The sequence below is a fragment of the Dama dama genome, chromosome 15, assembly GCF_033118175.1.
Source record: "Dama dama isolate Ldn47 chromosome 15, ASM3311817v1, whole genome shotgun sequence".
Taxonomy (NCBI): domain Eukaryota; kingdom Metazoa; phylum Chordata; class Mammalia; order Artiodactyla; family Cervidae; genus Dama; species Dama dama.
This window is the reverse complement of record NC_083695.1, coordinates 48,433,971-48,452,473: the sequence shown is the minus strand read 5'-3', so window position 1 is coordinate 48,452,473 and position 18,503 is coordinate 48,433,971. Positions and strand designations below refer to the sequence as shown.

The 18,503-nt window shown below is 42.7% G+C and overlaps 1 protein-coding gene across 5 annotated transcripts; it reads right to left on the bottom strand.

Moving 5' to 3' along the window:
• Nucleotides 1–285: 285 nt before the first annotated feature.
• On the bottom strand, nt 286–13,509 carry ZNF239 (zinc finger protein 239). 5 transcript variants are annotated; one of them, XM_061162057.1, is made up of 5 exons: nt 13,443–13,508; nt 12,526–12,566; nt 9,059–9,183; nt 5,048–5,186; nt 286–2,750 (listed from the first exon to the last, which is right to left on the bottom strand). In XM_061162057.1, exon 5 carries the CDS (start codon nt 2,481–2,483, stop codon nt 1,269–1,271), a length of 1,215 nt encoding a protein of 404 aa, XP_061018040.1. In that variant the 5' UTR covers nt 2,484–2,750; nt 5,048–5,186; nt 9,059–9,183; nt 12,526–12,566; nt 13,443–13,508; the 3' UTR covers nt 286–1,268. The 5 variants fall into 5 exon arrangements, with proteins under 5 accessions (XP_061018040.1, XP_061018041.1, XP_061018042.1 ...); XM_061162058.1 differs by lacking the exon at nt 13,443–13,508 and adding an exon at nt 12,685–12,803; XM_061162059.1 differs by lacking the exon at nt 9,059–9,183 and having other exon boundaries at nt 13,443–13,509.
• Between the last annotated feature and the right edge of the window lie 4,994 nt (nt 13,510–18,503).

Here is an 18,503-nt window from a genome sequence, read left to right as displayed (position 1 = left end):
TATAGGTGACTAGGGAGCCTCTTAAGTACCACTTGGGGAATCAGTCATTGTTTAGAAAATCAGGGTTGCAATTAGTTCATTGTATAGTAACTTCTGCTTTACTTATGTATTCACTAAAAAACAATCAATTTTCTCTCAACTATTTTACAAGCCTCTTGTTTTAACTTCTAGGAGATGATCCTTAACCCTCTGAGGTGTCCTAGCTCCACACCCCAATTGAATTATGTGTAATAGAGTACATATTTTAAGCCTTGTCATCTCAAAACATACTCTCCGAGCCTTCCCCAAGTTCCAAAGTGTAAATTTAATCAGAGAAGAGAGAAAATGCAGAAAGAAAGGGGAAAAGTCAAGCAAAACAAAACAATAATAGTTTAGCTATTAAGTGAAGCAAGGACCTGTAATTCCTCCAGAACACAGATAATATTCTGAGCCATGTCCTTTGAGCTGTTTTGCAGATACTGAAACTGCCACCAGATGTAAGAGGTTAATTGTTTGCTGCCCACAAGCAAGCAGATCCCACACAGGTTAGAAACAGAAGGTTGATGATGTTGACTCCTAATTGCCTCACCATCAGCCAATGAGAAGAATGTCCATGAGCTGATCATGCACCCCACAGTCCCCTGTTCCTCACCTTATGTTTCCCTGAAAGCCATCAGTTTGGGTCTGAAGAGCACTAGCTGCTTGGACTCCTTTGGTGCCCTGCAATAAATGGTGCCCTTTCTTTACAAGCCAGTGTCAACAGATTGGCTTTACTCTGCTTGGTGAAGAAGACCCAAGTCTGGCTCAGTAACAATGCTGCAAAAGCAAATGACTTTTGGGGGTTACAGCAAATATTAAAACATACTGTGCAATCATAATTTAAAGAGGGCTACTCAGGGCTGGAAGGAAATATGAAAAACACAAGGCACACGATTTGAGGAGAAAGCCAAAGTTCCAGATTCTCAGAGAGTGTGAACAAAGGAAACACGTTCTGCTTAGACAAATAGAAGGTTCTTGCACTTAGAAATGCTGGGTAGGATATGTAGCTCTAGTAACACTGGCTGAATGGCAAAGTACAGACGTTTTCACTCTACCCATCTGAGCAACAAGAATAATCAATTCACTGTGTAGCATAACAAAGTGCTTGGTACTTAAATACCTTAAGTGAATGACTTTCAGTGAGGGGACATATCTGAATAACTCTTACTATATCCTGAGAATGTGAAAGTAAGAGTGATGTTAGAAATACTGAAGTCTTTGAAGTAAGAGCATGTGATTGAAGACCTCATTTAATGGGGATCTTTCCTGTGGACCCGCTGGTGGATGTGGAGGTTGGAGCTCTGGCTGAAGCCCTTCCCACATTTGTTGCACTCGTAGGGCTTCTCTCCAGTGTGGACTCTCTGGTGGATTAGGAGTTTGGAGCTCTGGCTGAAGCCCTTCCCACATTTGCCGCAGTGATAGGGCTTCTCCCCAGTGTGGACTCGCAGGTGGATGCGGAGGTCTGAGCTCTGGCTGAAGCCCTTCCCGCACTCGTAGCACTGGTAAGGCTTCTCCCCCGTGTGTGAACAGCGGTGGATGTGAAGGTTTGAACTCTGACTGAAGCCCTTTCCGCACTCCCCACACTTGTAGGGCCTCTCCCCTGTGTGGATGCGCTGGTGGATGTGCAGGTTGGAGCGCTGACTGAAGCTCATACCGCACTCCCCACACTCGTAGGGCTTCTCGCCGGTGTGCACTCGCTGGTGGATATGCAGTTTGGAGCTCTGAGTAAAGCCCTTCCCGCACTTGTCGCATTTATAAGGCTTCTCACCTGTGTGGACTGAGTGATGAATGAGCAGACTTGAACTCCTGGTGAAGCCCTTCCCACACTTATCGCACTTATAGGGCTTCTCATCTGCGTGGACTTCACGGTGGATGAGGAGACTCGAGCTCCTTGTGAAGCCCTTCCCGCACTGATCACATCTGTAGGGCTTTTCTTCAGTGTGGTCCCTCTGATGAAGGACTAGCTCTGAGCGCTCAGTGAAGTCCCTACCACACTGACTACATCTGTACACTTTCTCTGAAAGGCGGATTTTCTCACCAGGGTGACCACCTGGGCTGGTGGTACATGTTTTCCCACAGTCTTGATGGCTACAGGACTTCTCCTCTGTATGAGCTCTCTGATAACGATGACTGGCCACCCGGGATTTCCAACCGCAAACGTCTTTGTGGTTATAGTCAAAGGGCTCCAAGGATTCTTTCAACTGGCCAATATGGCAGATTGTCTCCCCTTTGAACAATGGCAAGACCACTTCTTTTACATCAGCCACAAGTTTATCTTGAAGGTTCTCTGAACAATGCTCAATGGGAGGACTTTTTCCCTCTGTCAGTTTCCTCTCAGTGCTTTCTTCAGTTACAAACAGACTTTTGCTTTCCTGAGGATCCTGGGGCTCATTCTTACAGAATGAGGAGTACTGGGTGGCCATTTGGATTGGGACTTTCAAAGATGAATATTCTTCACTTTCCATGTTTTTTTAAATCATCACTCTGAAGAGTCACCACACTGCTTGTGGTTCCTGGAAATATGAGAAGAGACTTTTCTCCACTTCTGACAAGTAGAAAGATCCAGTTCAGGGTTACTTACACCTCCCTCTGAATATTCACAATTTAATTCTGACTCCTCCTTACTGTACTAAGCCACCTGGTCCAAAATTTTGCCAGCAGGAAAGCTCTTGAGGTAACAGATAACATAAGTACTTTATCTTCATTTTCCACAAAATTTTCATTCAAGTCTCCTAGGGAACAAAGGGAATTTAGTGATAACAAACGAAACTTCAAGATTTCAGAGCTGCCTAAGGTAACTAGCAAAAAGTTCAATCTTGTCCTTATACTCATGTCCTTTGGGTTAATGTCAGGAAGGGAGAAGGCTTGGGTACACAAGACAGAAATCTTGTCTCTGCTTTTAAGTACTGCCAATAAAAGTATTTGTACCCTAGCCTTGTAGAAGGCTATGAATCCCACATCCTTGTTATTCCACAATTAACATTTCATTCCATTTTACCAATTAAATGTCAATTAAAATAAAATGAAGTACTTGACTTTAATAAGTGCTTGGGATACAAGGAAGAAAATACAAATCCTTTTGCTTGATAAGCTAGAATCTACTGGGAAGAAAGACAAATAGGTCAACAATAATGCCATGTAAGTGCTATTGGACAGATACACGCACAGCTAGTCATGGGAACACAGAGGGAGGGGCAGTTGACTCAAACCTTGGGGAAGATTTCTGGGAGCAAATGTAAGGGGAAAAAAAGTGGAATGTGGAGAGAAAATATGACATGTTCTGGAAAAGTATAAGTAGTTGCTTGTGAAGGAAATAAAACAGGTAACAGTGGTAGACTATGCCTGGAGACGAAGACAAGAGCCAGAACAAAGGGCTCAGTGTGTAGTTAGAGATCCCCTCAGAGATGTAAAGCTACTAAGGATTACAGTTGTGAGTGAAATGACTGACTCTGTGATTATAAATACCATCGTAAATGAGCAGGAATTTAAGGTAGAGAGAGAGCTGCTGTAGCAAATCAGAAGAGTGATGAGGAGGATGGTAATGGAGAGAAAGGGAGAGATTTGTTCTAAATCACATGATGACTGACTAAACTCAAAAGGGAAAGAAGGCCCCAAGCATGACTCTCAAGTCCCTTGAATGAGTGACTAGGTATGGGTTACAATATCATAAGTCAGGGGATCTTAATCTCCAAGGCTAGAGTAGGGAAGGGGAACAGAAAACAAACTTGGGATCTGACTTTTTAAATTTGTGGTGCTGGTGGAATATTCTGATCAGTAAGTAAAACATGTGGACCTGGAGCTCCTGGGAAAGAACTGCGCTAGGAATATAGATTTTAGACTTACTATAGATGGTCCCTGACTTACAATAGCTTCACTTACAAATTTTCGACTTTATGGTGGTGTGACAGTGATATGCCTTTGAATTTTGGTCTTTTCCTAGGCTAGCAATATGCTGGACAAACCTCCCTCATGATGCTGGGCAATGGAGCAGCTGCAGCTCCAGACAGTACGTTTACAACCATTCTGTCTTTCACTTTCAGTACAGTATTCAATGAACTGCATGAGATAGTCAACACTATTATAAAACAGGCTTTGTGTTAGATGATGTTGCCCAACTGTAGGCCAGTGTAAATGTTCTGAGCATAAAAATTTAAGGCAGGTTAGGCTAAGCTATGATTTTCAGTAGATTAGGTGTATTAAAGGCATTTTTGACTTAAAAGTATTTTTCAATTTACAATCAGTTTATGGGGATATAATCCAACTATAAGTTAAGGAAGATCTGTAGTATGTATGTTAGTCAAAACAATTAGGGTAAAGATCCTTATATTACACTGAAATGACCAAAATAAAAAAATCCACAATGATCTTGGAAAAAAAAAGAAAGACTGCCATTACTAGAATAAAATTACTAGGGAACTCCTTGTGATAAAGTGCAGATGGATGAGGTCTAATGGGGAAACAAACAAACAAACAAAAAACAAATGCACAGCTCAAATTACGTACAGCAAAAGGCTCCTGAAGAAGCAGGAGAACGTCTGAAGAAGTCCGAGAAATTAAAATTCCAAGCTCAGAATCAACTATTCTGAAGTAAGAGAGGTTTATTCTGGAAATAGGTTTATTATATCACGTTGGGCATTTCTAATGTCTTGACTAGTTGTTGCCATTAGCAGCGTCACTGTCCCAACTACCCTCTTCCCCACAAAAAAATGAAAAACTAGGAGGTTAAGGGTAGTGGCCCCATATAAAGCTTCAAAAACAAACTGTTTGCAAAGAAGGACTCCTAATAGTATGATTTGGGCTGAAGACACAGAGTAAGTTGAGGTAATGCCAAACCTGCACAATGACAGGACTGAGGTACAAAAAGAAGCAACCAACTCCACATGTGCCCAGGATAAAGCCTCAAGCTAATCTGTGAGGTGGAATTTCTGACCAGAAGGACATTCCAGAGCTGGAAACTGAAGCAGGGCATGTCCCAGGTAACATACTGGCCTTAAGAGGCAATCTCAAAAAAAGGTTCTACATCACTCACCAGCTGGGTTCTTATTAGATTGATCCCAAGCCCAGTCAGCAGAGATGTCCCCTGTAAGCTGAATACAGATGCACCAAAAAAGGACGGAGCGTCAGCTGAGGGTGGCACCCTCCAGTATCATGCTGCGAACAAAAGACTTCTGAAAAAAAAAAAGAGAGAGAGACAATAAACATAAGTAAACAAACAAAAAAAGTAGAAACTAACATCAATAAAGGGAGGTGCAAACTCATGGAATAGTAAACAGAGGTAACAGAATTGAAAAGGTTCATAACGAAAATCCCAGAGAAATCTGAGGGGCTATCACATCTAAAAAAACTATGACCTAATAATAAAATATAAACACATTGCTATAAAGAATAATTAGAATTTTTCTACATTAATAAAAAGATTGAAAACAATGACAATCATAATATTTGAGACTTGTTCAGACACCGAGTTGTGTTTGTCTCTTTATGACCCAAGGACTGCAGCATGCCAGGTTTCCCTGTCCTTCACTATCTCCCAAAGTTTGCTTAAACTCATGTCCATTGAGTTGGTGATGCCATCCAACATTTAAGATTTACTGTCCTCATCTGGAGCACTCAGACAGCAGATGTATGATTCTACGTGAGAAAAACTATTAGGACACTCATCCTACACTGGAAGAACCAAGGTTAAAATGATCAAGTAATTTGTGTCATAGCTACTGTCAGGCAGTCTGATTTTAAGGTCTGCAATCTAGATGGGTTGAATAGCTAAATGAATATCCACCTAAAATGAAGACTGAGGGGTACTCAAGGAATGCAAAGTAAAGGTAGACAGATGGAAGGATAAAAGCCTATGTTGTGGGAGTTCGATAAATATAGTGGAGGTGGAATGAAGAGAAAGAAATGATCAAAGAAATAACAAGGAAAAAAATTTCTCAGAATTTAGGAGTCAGGACTCACTAAATGTTAAAAATTGTCTGTGAAACCTCAAGACTTCAACGAAACAAAAAAAACTCAAAAAATAAACCCCAGAAAATGCTAAAAGCATCTAGACAGCAAAGCCAGGTTATGTGCAAATACAAATGAGAATTATATTGACAGTGAACTACGGAACAGCAGTATTGTATACCTGAAGATAAATGAGCAATATCTTCTAATTTAGGAAGTAAACTGACTGTAAAATTAGCCTTCTATCTCATACCCAAGTCAATCAGTAGACTGGCTAAACACTTTTTCAGGATTTAAAAAATTACTGAAACAATTATTCAGCAGTGTACTGTAGTAAAAATTTTTAAATTAAGAAAAAGATGACATATAAGAAATAGCAGTGAACATTAAGAAATAAATAAAACAGACAAGCTGAATCAAGTGTTGATATATAAAAGAAAACAGTAATTAACCAACTCAACCAAAATGCTCTAGAAACTGAATGGAAAGGGAAAAACCTCAAATAAAATATATTTTGAAAAGCAAAAATTAATTGTAGGAAAAGGAAAAAACAAAAAAAAGGAACTGTATATGTATACTATTTGACTCTGCAGCAACAAGAGTTATGAAGTCAAAGCAATGTAAGTATTAATCATTGATGTGACTCTGACGTAAACTCTTGGGATGATGGACATGTTGGAAATAATGAAGTCAATACAAAATATCAAATATTGATAAACTGAAAAAATAGCAGTATATCATAATACAATAAATTAAAATTAAAACTACCTGTTAACACTGGTTAAAAACCCAAAGCCCGCTGACACATGTTGCTTTTGAATGTAAATTGGTATCACCCCTCAAGAAGGACATTTTAACAATTATGTGTCAAAATCACAAATGTATATACTCAGCAGTCCATCTTGGGGGGTTTATTCTTCAGATTTCTTGGCACAGTTGTGAGTGCTACTTGCACAAGATTTATTCACTGCAGACAGCTTGTGACAGCAAATGATCAGAATTCTAAATATAGATCCTACCTTTACTTTTGCCTCTCGGCAAACCAGTCTCTATCAAGCAGTCCCAGTGATACTGGGTACATCAGTTCATACCATTTTATTGTCCCAATGGCTTCCCACTGAACTCAACACAAATTCACATTTTTTTTTTTTTACCAATGCCCTCAATGCCACAAATGAGTCAACCCCCACTCTATTCTTCCCAGATGCTTCCTGTATTCTAGTCACACTCCTTCTTTTAGGTGTCTGGGTCTTCTCGTGAACTATTCTCTTGCCTGGAATATTCTTCCCCTACTCAGTCACCTGTCTGATGCCCATTAACACTTTAGGTCTCAGTTTAAACATCACTTCAGAGACTTTCCTTGAAACTCTCAACAATACATTTATCACTCTCATCCCATCTCATGCCATCATTCTCTCAGAACACAATTCTCCATCCTTCACAGGACTTAATGAATTCACAGTAACACACTGTGTTGACTATAATGTCTCTTTTACAAGACTATAAGACATATTTCTTTGCTGCTAAACTCCACAGCAGTCAATTTTTAAATCTTGATTCCCTGGTGGCTCAGACTGGAAAGAATCTGCCTGCAACATGGGAGACCTGGGTTTGACCCCTAGGTTGGGAAGATCCTCTGGAGAAGGGAACTGCAATCCACTCCAGTATTCTTGTCTGGATAATTCCATGGGCAGAGGAGCCTGGAGAGCTATAGTCCTTGGGGTTGCAAAGCACCAGACACAACTGAGCGACTCACACACACACATGTACATATTAGATACATTGCTTTCCCTCCAGAAACCTGGCTGGAATCAAAGAAAATAAATCAGACTTGCAGATCTAAGGGTTAAAATAAAAGTATACAAAAAAATATGTAATCAGGTCTGAGCCTGTGAGACATAAATTGAAAGTTCTGAGAAAAGAAGAAGATTGAGGACTTCCTTGTTTGGTACAGTGGATATGAATCTGCCTACCAATGCAGGTGATACGGGTTTGATCCCTGGTCCAGGAAGATTCCACATGCCACGGGGCAATTAAGCCATGCACCACAACTACTGAAGCCCACGTGCTCTTGGGCCTGTGCGCCACAACAAGAGAAGCCACGGCAATGAGAAGCCTACTCACCACAACGAAGAGTAGTCCCTGCTCTCTGCAACTAGAGAAAAGCTTGCACACAGCAATGAAGACCCAGCACAGCCAAAGATAGATAAGAGTAAAAAAAAAAAAAAAGGAAAAGAGGAGGAGATTGAATGGGAGGGGTGGTCGAAGATCTCACACATGTAAAGTACTTCAAATAAAATCTTAACAGACAAAATTAACAAGAAACCAGAGCATGGTAATCAAGGGCCCCAGAGCAAGGAAGCATGGAGGACCTCAGGAAAACAGGCTTAGCTGGAAAGGAGGGTGACCCTGGGGCAGCAGAGAATAATGCTCTGTAGTAAAAGTAGAGCTCGGAAGGCTCTGAAAGCGAGGGGGGAGTTTAGAGGCTCTACATCAGCAATTAAAGGTAATGGGCATGGAGAATTCTCCATTATACTATAATCCTCAACTTGCTCCAACTGAGAGAGCACATCTGAGACACACAGGTGTGGGTGACTGTACCAAAAAAAACAAAAAAAAAAGCAGTCTCAAACTCTGGCTTATAAAGGATGGGCCACGTACGATTTCTTGGACAATTCTCCAAGTAAGGCTACCATTCTCCAGTTCTCACCAAGTAAAGTTCTTTCGGGCTTTCCATGTGGCGCAGTGGTGAAGAACTCACCTGCCAAGGCAGGAGATGACAGAGACATGGGTTCGACCCCTGGGGCAGGAAGATCCCCTGGGGCAGGAAATGACAACCCACTCCAGTATTCTTGCCTGGAAAATTCCACGGACAGAGGAGCCTGGTGAGCTACAGTCCATGGGGTCACAAAAAGCTGGACATGACTGAGCATACACACACAAAGGTCTTTAGCTGCTTGGAATAATCAAAAACATCCTTTGCGGCCAAAAAGAAATTAAGAGAGTGATTCCTCAACTATAGCTCCTGGGGCCCCATGGATATTCAAAACGGAAGAAGCAGACTCCAGGGCACTGGTGTTCACGTTCATGTTCTCACCACTGAGACCAAGGGGCCGTAGTTCTCCAGAATCACAGCTCCGTGCAGCTTCCTCTGAACAGAGTCCAGCAACCCCAGTCTTTCTTGGTGAAGTCCACAGAGGCATCCGTGAATGCTACTGGTTCCTAAAACATTAAGCACATTCCTCCTCAACTGACAACCATCTGAACAAATGCCCCGCAAGGAAGGTGAGGTTGGGAGCACTGGAAGAGGGGAGAAGGATGCAGAGGAAGTGTGCGGTTCAGGCTGATCTCAGTCTAGTTTGGATGGAGAACCTTTCCTTTCTCATTTCCTTGCTGAGCTGTCCTTTTGCCCCATTCCTACTATTATCCTGATAACCTTAACACTCAGGAGAACGATTTACCCAACATGCTAACCTCACATTTCTTAATCTCTTTAATGCCAACGATCTTTGCCTCATTTCAAACTCAGGAACCACAATTAGGGCCATTTCACTATTTGGATTACTCTGTTTTTGAAAGATTACCTCAAAACTCACACCTTAAAAACATCTTCCTATTTTTTCTTCTCTTTTTCCTCCCTCACATCTGTTTTACCAAGATCATCATCCTTTAATCCTTCCTCTTTTTCCTCTCAGCCAAAGTATACTTCTGATATCAATTTTTCCCCTAGTCATATAAATCATATGTCCTTTCTTGTTCTAAACTAAGTAGTTGAACATTCCTAGAAAAAATAAAATAGCACATTTACCCACAACCACAAAACACTCTTAGGTATTCCCAAACATTTATATCTAGTCCTAACCTTACTTCTCAATTCCAGACTCCAACTTCTCACCTACATCTACACTTGGATGTCTAAAAGGCACTTAAAACATATCAAGCCCCAACATAATTTTTTTTTTTTTAATCTTTTGGCTGTGCCACATAGCATGTAGGTATCTTAGTTCCCTGACATGGGATAAACCCATGCCCCCTGCTTCTGCAGTTCGGAGTCTTAACCATTGGACCACCAGGTAAGTCACCCCAACAGAATTCTTGCTCCCACAATCTCCATCAGTATCTGCTCTTCCCTTTTTGTCCCCCAAGTGTCACACAACCTACTAAATTGCTCAAGCCCAAATCCCAGAAGTCCTTTTGATTTTCTTCTCACTTCCTCACATTTTATTCATCACCAAGTCATCTCAACTCTGCCTTTAAAACATATCTGAAGCCACCCACTTCTTTCCAGCCTGCACTATTATCATTACAAGTCCCAGCTGTCATTAACTTTCCACCTACACCAACCTCCTAAATTTGTCTTTTTTGTTCCCCCACATGATGAATCTTCCACAGACCAGAGAGGGTGATCTTTTAAAACACGTACCATGCCAAGCATGAAACTCTCCAAAGGCTTTTCCATGCACATGGAGTAAAATCCAGACTCTTCATTCTGGCCTGCAAGGCTTTACAGACTGGGGTCCTGTCAATTCTTCAAGCTCAGCCTGAGTCCTTCCCCCCTTACATTTCACCTGGCTTCTGTGACCACACTCAACTAATCTTTAAATCCTCAGCAAACAGCACACCTGACTCAAAATCTAAATGACAAATATTTATTTATAAATTCACAATTTAAAATAATGAAATGATACAAGTAAAAGAGAAATCTCAAGATCCTCCAACTCGGCACTCAATTTATAGATGAGAAAACTAAGGTTCATAACTGCAAAGTGACTCATTCAAAGTCACAGAGGAAGAGAAGGGTTAAGTGGGACTCCTACCTTTCAGCAGACTCAAGGACGATGTCTGGTATATAGAAAACAGTAAGTACTGATGGAATGAAGTCCTTTTTTTAAATTCAAAAAATTATTAACATATGCCAGGATCTCAAAATGTCACTGTTCTAGCAATCCCCAACTTCATCACAGTGCATAATCATTAGGGAAGAGATAGAAGGGGAAAAAAAAAGAGCACAGGTTCTTATGTCAATCTTTGCTGAAGTTCTCAATCATATCCAAGGCACAAAAGATGTCATGCTTTCAATACTTTGAGGCAGCTTACTGTCCTCTAAACAAACTAATTTTTATAAGAACTCATGGTATCTTTCTATGGATGTGGATGAGAGGATGGTTTTTGCCAACCAAAAAGATGGTCTTGCTGGTGGCGCTGTTAAGAATTAGTTCGTTTTTTTTCCCCCTTAAAATCCAGCCTATACGCTGAAACACTGTAAATCAACTATACTTCAATTTTTAAAAAATCATCTAATATAAAAAAAAAAAAACCCAGCCTGATATTTTATTCAAATAAATCCTGGTGTGATGACCTGTTTAGTTACAGAGAAGAAACAACATGAAGTCAGAAAACATGGGGTTGACTTCTGACTTTGCTGTTCTCTGCAATAAACACATGGTACTTCTCTTCTGCTCCCTCAGAATTAGAGCTCTCCTCTGTAAGATGATGGCACCAAGGCAGAGGTTTAAGAGGGGCATCCCTGGTGGCTGGCTAATCCCTTTCTTTTCAAACATTCTATGATACTAAGTGTTAGTCTTGAGGTAGCTTTCTAGAAGTGGTTTTGTGCAGACAAATGACAAGTTTTTTTAAAAAGCTTACATGGTAATTCAACAATTCATTGTAACAATTAAAATGTAGATACGTTGATAAAGGGAACAAAACAAGCAGAACACAAAAGATGAGCAACCCATCCTATCTACCTTAGTGATGCTCACGTCAAGTATGCAGAGAAATACTTCACAATAAATGCAATAAATCTTTGGATTGTACAAAGATCAAAGAGATTTAAAAAAAAGGAGTGAAATTCCCCTTTCAGTAGGTCTAGGGGAATGTTGCTTAGGAACATTTAATTCTTAAAGAACACCACAGATAATTCTGATGTACAGACTGGTTGAGGAGGATTTCTGGGAGTAACATGGTAATTACTGAGCTGTTATGTAACAAATTTTCTCATGTCTTTAACTCAAGTTTAATAAATGATTACTGTTAATGTGCATACTTTTTCCCCACACACATCACATGCTCATGAAGAAAAGCACTGCAGTTTATAATTCTATTTGCTTTCCTGAAACAACGTAGCACTGGATTGAGCATGTAATAGCTTTGGATGACTTTCAATGTGAGTGAAATGTCTGGCAGGAAAAGGCATGCTCCCAGAGACTGGACCAAACATGCTGTGTGAAGTCTTTCAATAAAGGAGCATAGCCCAGTCCTCTGAGGAGTGAGTCAACCTCAAGGAGGCAGGGTAGTTCAGTGAAAACAGGGGTAGAATTTAAACTCAGCTGATTGTGCAGACCCTGGTGACATCATTTGATAGCTATATGCTCTTAGTATCTTCATGTTCCTATACTCACATTTATAAACACTATATGTCTCACGCTGAAGTCTGACAAGGTTAAAAACAGCACACAGAACCAAGATAGGACCTGACACCAGATACACACTCAGTTAATGCTGATGTCCTTCCCCCAAAAGATAGGCTATTCCCAATCTCAGAGAAGAGAAACTCCAACTCACCTGGAACTTGGTCATTTTCTCCTTTCAGGAAGGACAGATTCCTGGAAAAGTGGAGTTAAGGGAAGCGAAAAAGCCGTGAAAATCAGGTCCACTTTGCTTGACACAGACTAGCCAGTCCAGCAAGACTGCTGGGGGAAAAATGTTATCAGGTCCTGTTACCTTTACACACCCTCTCCTGGGATGCTTTTGCTGTCTCTTCAAGCGGCGCCTCCCTCACCTCTCTCCACGGGGCTTTGGATCAAATAGGCCAAGCCTCCCTCGCAAACCCATGAAAGCAAGAAAATCCCACTGCCCCCAGCAGCTCTAAGATGTGCCTATTTCCCCAGCATTTGCCCTGAAGTTCTAGTTAGAGCAGTAGCTCTCCGGATGAATGTGTCGCCTCTCGGAGATATTTCGGCTGCCCCAGACGCCTGAAAAGTCAGACTCCATCTGGGATGCAGGGGCTCTGACGCAATCTCTTTTCAGCGAGGACAGGACTGTGGGGACGGTCGGGTTGGGCCCTCCCAGGAGCCCCTCCAGGTCCCCTAAAGTCCACCGAAAACCTCCTTCGAATAAGGGCAGTCATCGGCGTGTAAAAGGCCGGTGTGGCCAACTGCGAAGCTCCCAGGCCGGCCAAGGCCGGAGCTCAGGCAGTAGAGAGGAGGACCCCTCGGAGCCACTGCCGGCTCAGCGCTTGGGTCCGCCTGATCTCAGTTGATCACCGCTAGGTCTGGGGAACGCAGCGCCGGCCGCGGCGCGCGGACCCACGTGCGGCCCTTGATCGCACCTCCGCCAGGACGCGCGCCCTCCCACGGCCACCCGCCAGGCTTCCGGGCCCCCGCAGCCCAGCGCCTCCCCCGGCGACACTCCCACAATTCAAACGCCAGACGCCTCTCAGCCGGCTGCGTAGGCTGCGCTGCTTGCCAGGCCTTTCTCACCTCTCACGTGGAATCCGATACCTAGAAGCGCAGGATTCTTGATACTGACCCTGCGCCAGCGCCTAGGGCCTCGAACTACGAGTCCCAGAAAGCCGCGGGAGGGCCACGCCCACTTCCGGCGCCATTCCCGGGGCTTTGCCAGAAGCTGCGCTAGAGAGTATGGTCCAGTCCCCTGCGAAGTGTTCTTGGAAATTCGCAACTAGTTCCTTCAAGTTATCCTCATGTGTGGTATTTTCTTTATTTCTTTCTTGTATTTATTTTAGGAATACCCATTAACATGCTTTTCATTTTGTTAAAGTGCTACTGGGGGAAAAGAACGGAAATATCACCCGTAATTTCTGTTTCTTTTTAAAAACATTCTGAAATGAGTATCCCCTTCTCACCTCTTAAGTTCGTTCATTTAGCAAACATCTGAGGTCCTGCTATGTTCCAGGAACTGTCCAAGACACTTACGCAAAAAAAAAAAAAAAAAAAAAATCACGTGGATGTTAAATTCTAGTGAGATCTCCCACTGGAGCAGTATACGATTTTGATAAAAGGTATAGTGTGTTATAAAAGTTATATGCGTTACGGAAAAAGAGTTGAGTCGGGGGATTGAAGGTGTTGGGTGTGTGTGGATTAGGACATGCTGGAACAAAGACTGAGGAGAGGAGGGAATCAGTCAGTCATGCAATACTCAGGGGTTCGAACTCTTTCCTAAATGTACGCAGACATGACTGTACAAACAGATACACTTTTTAAACAAAAATGGGGTCATACCATGTATGGTAGTACTGTGTATCATTGATTTACATGGAAACCTTGCTTCCTGAGACCCTTTTAGTTAATGCCTTCAGAAGAATGGCACCATAATTCTCTCCATTATTTTCACTCCTCACTGAGTGACACAGGACCTCTCAGTCTCTCCAGAATACTTTCTCTTCAGATTTATCCTGGGGGTGAAAGAGCTGTTGCCTAGACCTCTCCTCTAAAGCTTTCCCCTTCTTGGTGTATTAGCTTCCAATTGCTAGTGTAATAAGTTACCACACAGTGACGTACGACAAACACAAGTTTATTTTCTAACAGTTCTGGAGGTCAGACGTCTGAAATCAGTTTCACGGAGCTAAAGTCAAGATGTGGGCACTGTTGGCTCCTGGAGGCTCCAGAGGAGGATCTGTTTCCTTGCCTCTTTCAAGATATGCTGTGGCCTATATTCCTTGGCTTGTGGCCTCTTCCTCCATCTTCAAAGCACATGACTCCAGTCTCTGCTTCTGTCAACATATTATCTTTGGTGCTAATTCTTGCTGTATCTCTCTTTTGAGGACTGATGTGATTTATATTAGGCCCACCTGGTTAATTCAAGATAAATCTCTCCACTTTACAACCTTTAATCACATTTGCAAAGTTCCTTTTGCCGTATAAGGTTAACAATCACAGTTTCTGGGGATTAGGACATGGAGACACTTTTGGGAGGCCCATGACATTTGGAGAGGCTCCTCCTCAGGGATACTCTCCTACCTTTTGTCTGAGGAACATAAACTATCTCCCCAGGACTCACTGCTTGCTGATTCATTGATTCTATCACTCTTGCTCTGATGCTCATGCCTGCATATTCTCACTTCCCTCCTAACCCAGTTTAAAGATAATGGTTCATGATTATGATCAGTCTTTTGCTCCATCTTACCTGGTTTTATTCTCCTGATAAAACACCAGATCTTCTTGAATCCAGCTCCCTGCCTGTTCCATACTTGTACCTGTGTAGCAGACATGGCCTCAGAAAAATGCAAGACTGATGATTCTTACTTTCAGTTTTGAGTGCTAAAGTCAAGTGGGCCCTTAATGCTGTCAAACTATCCTATTACATTTTTTCAGTCCATCCATCCTTGTCAATGACTATCTCACAGTTTTTCCTCTTTCTTCACACCTCCAACAACTGCTTCTTCCATCTCACTCACAACTGATGACTTTTGCTTTCTATGGGAAAAGAGAATTTTATACCCTCACACAAGTGCATTTACCCACTTCTCTCCACTGGAGCCTGTATGCTCTACTTTCCATTCTGAATGAACAGCCCCCATTTCTGTTTAAGAAAACCCTCTGTTTGTATCCTGAATCTTATCCCTTTTCTTAACACATGAAGGCATTCTCTCTCATCTATATTAACAGTTTTCATTCTACAAAAATTTGGGAGGTCTTCATTTGTGGCCTACATCTTCTGCATGTTAAGGTCTTGGGATCCAGAGAAACACTGCTTAGGGAGCACCTGAGGCTTTAGGTCTTATCTGGGGAGCCCTTGGGTGACACACAGAAAGAAAGGTGGAGACACATCCATTTCCTTCTGGGTGACCTAGTCTAGGCTCGTAGTCCAGTGTTCATCCTTGCCTATGAGCAGCACTGTGGAGTAAGGGCTCTTCCTCACTCTTCTTAAGATGAAGTCAGAGGATGAGAGAAAGAGAGGCAGTGACTTGCCCAAGATTCTGCTTCTGGCAAATGGCCAAAGCCAGGGAACAAACTCAGTATATTGAGTATTGAACTGGGGTCACTTTCACTATAACATGACTATCACCTCCTCTTTTCAGGGTATCACAATTGGAACAGGCCAGGTGAGAGATGAAGAAAGGAGTTCATGTTAGACCCCTTGGGCCCTGCCTCCAGTCCAACCTGCTGGGGGGATCACTCCAGCACAGAAAAGCACCAGATGAAGGTGGGTGGTGGCAGATGCAAGTCTGGCTGTGCTGGACTGTCTGGAAAGCTGGAGAAACCACAATTGGAACTGGAAAAGGGAGTCCAGGTTTCCTATGTAGATATGAGCCCTGTCCCCAGCAGGCTGGCTCCTGACTGGAGCAAGGGCACACAGAGCTCCCTCCTTCCAGATCTTTGTGAGTTCAAAGAATGTCTCCAGCTCTAGTACCCAAACTGTTGTCAGGATGTCCTCAAGAGCCACGGACATGGGGAGGGTGATAAGGAGGGTCTCGTCTAGACAGCTTCAGTTTTCAGACTGAAAACTGAGGCCCAAAGAACAGAAGAGACTTGTTCAAGGGCACCCAGGCAAGCAGCAGAGGCAGCAGGAGAGAAGTTAATCTTGCCCAGTAATGAAGGGCTCTTGGTGCTGTCCTGCGAGGAGTCCAGGGAAGATGGCCTCCGGGCTGTCGAAGCCCATTTTATAGTGTACATGCTACGAGAAGCAGCTCAGCATCATTCCTGCATTTACTCATTCAAACGCACTCAGTGAGTATGTTCAGTGTACCTAGTCACGTGAAAGGCTGTCTCTCCACAGGGCTCCACCAGCAGTGGGGATGAGGAGAGTTTCAGTGGTTTTCAGCTTTATGAATCCTCTCTCCTCCCCCGTCAGCCTCTTCTCCCTGACTGTGCTGTTGTTTCATTTCTCACCTTTATTCATATTCCACCTGTCCACTTTTTGAAAGATGTTGGGCACAGCCAACTTAAGTACACTAATAAGTAGGTAACAACTTAAAGGGTGTCCCCCTCAATCCAAGGTTAAATGTATCATAGGGTATCCCCAAATATCTAGAAATCTTAAAACCAAAAAACTGTGGCTTTTTAGATATTGTATTAGGATAAGAGAGATGTTTTTTAGAAAAGATCTATATGGAATGAATAGGGTTGGGTTGCCAGATTTAGCAAATAAAAATACGGTATGCCTAGGTAAATTTGAATTTCAGATAAACAATGAGCAACTTTTGGGAAAATATGTGTCCCCTGCAGTGTTTTTTTCCGAAATTCAAATACTACTGGGTGTCCTGTATTTCATCTGGCAACTCTAGAGGAGCGGTATGCTTCCCAGAACTCCTGGAAAGACTTAGTAGGTAATTGACCTCCTGTAAACCAACACAAAAGATGTGCTAAGCCCTGCCTTCAACTCAGTCACCTGCTACAAAGAGGATCTGAGGCTAGCTGCCCAAAGCCCCCCCAACAGGAGGAGACCTAACCAGCCTTTTCTGGCTCACCCTGTCCTCTGTCCTCTCTTCATATTTAGTGAAAATTCACACCTTCATTTCAGGAGCCAACCCAGAGCAGCTAAAGGGAGGGGCTGTGGATGAGACAGTCTGGGTTCAAATACAGGTTCTGCCAACAGAAAACTGCACCATCATGAACAAGTTTACAGTCACTAAGCCCTGATTTCTTCCTCTTTAAAATGAGGCTCACAATACTCGCCTTTTTGGCTGTGGTGAGGACTGCATGAAATAAAGTGTAAGGTACTTATCAACATGCGTGCTCAGTCACTTCAGTTATGTCCGACTCTGCAATTCCGTGGACTGTAACCCAGCGGACTCCTCTGTCCCTGGGGATTCTCCAGGCAAGAATACTGGAGTGGATTGTTAGGCCTTTCTCCAGGAGAGTTTTCCCAAACCCAGGGATTGAACCTGTGTCCTTTATGTCTCCTGCATTGGCAGGCGGGTTCTTTGCTGTTAGCACCACCTGGGAATCCCGCTTATCAGCAAGCTTGACAGGAAAAGTTAGCTGTACTCTTCTCATTACTGGCCTCCAGGTGGCAGCAGTCACTAGGGACTTGCCCTTGGATGTCTTGCACCGGCTCCAGGTATGTCTGCCATTGTGCTTGCTCTCTGGTGTCTCTCTCCTTGGATCTCTAACTTTTCATTTCTGTTATCTCAGTTAATTCTCATAACAATCCTAGGAAGTATGCAAGCGGAGATTATTAACTGTTTTGTACATGAGTGAACTGAGGCTACATTTTTACCCTCTCTAGAATGTCCAAATTACCAGACAGTTGCACTTACTTCACGTGCTAGTGAGGTTATGCTCAAAATCCTTCAAGTTAGGCTTCAGCGATAAGTGAACCAAGAATTTCCAGAGTTACAACCTGGGTTTCAAAGAGGCAGAAGAACCCAGAGATCAAATTGCCAGCGTTCACTGAATCATGGAGAAAGCAAAGGATTTCCAGAAAAATATCTACTTCTGCTTCAGACTAGCTAAAGCCTTTGACTGTGTGGATCACAGCAAACTGTGGAAAATTCCTAAAGAGATGGGAGAACCAGACCACCTTACATGTCTCATGAGAAACCTGTATGCAGGGCAAGAAGCAACAGTTAGAACCGGACA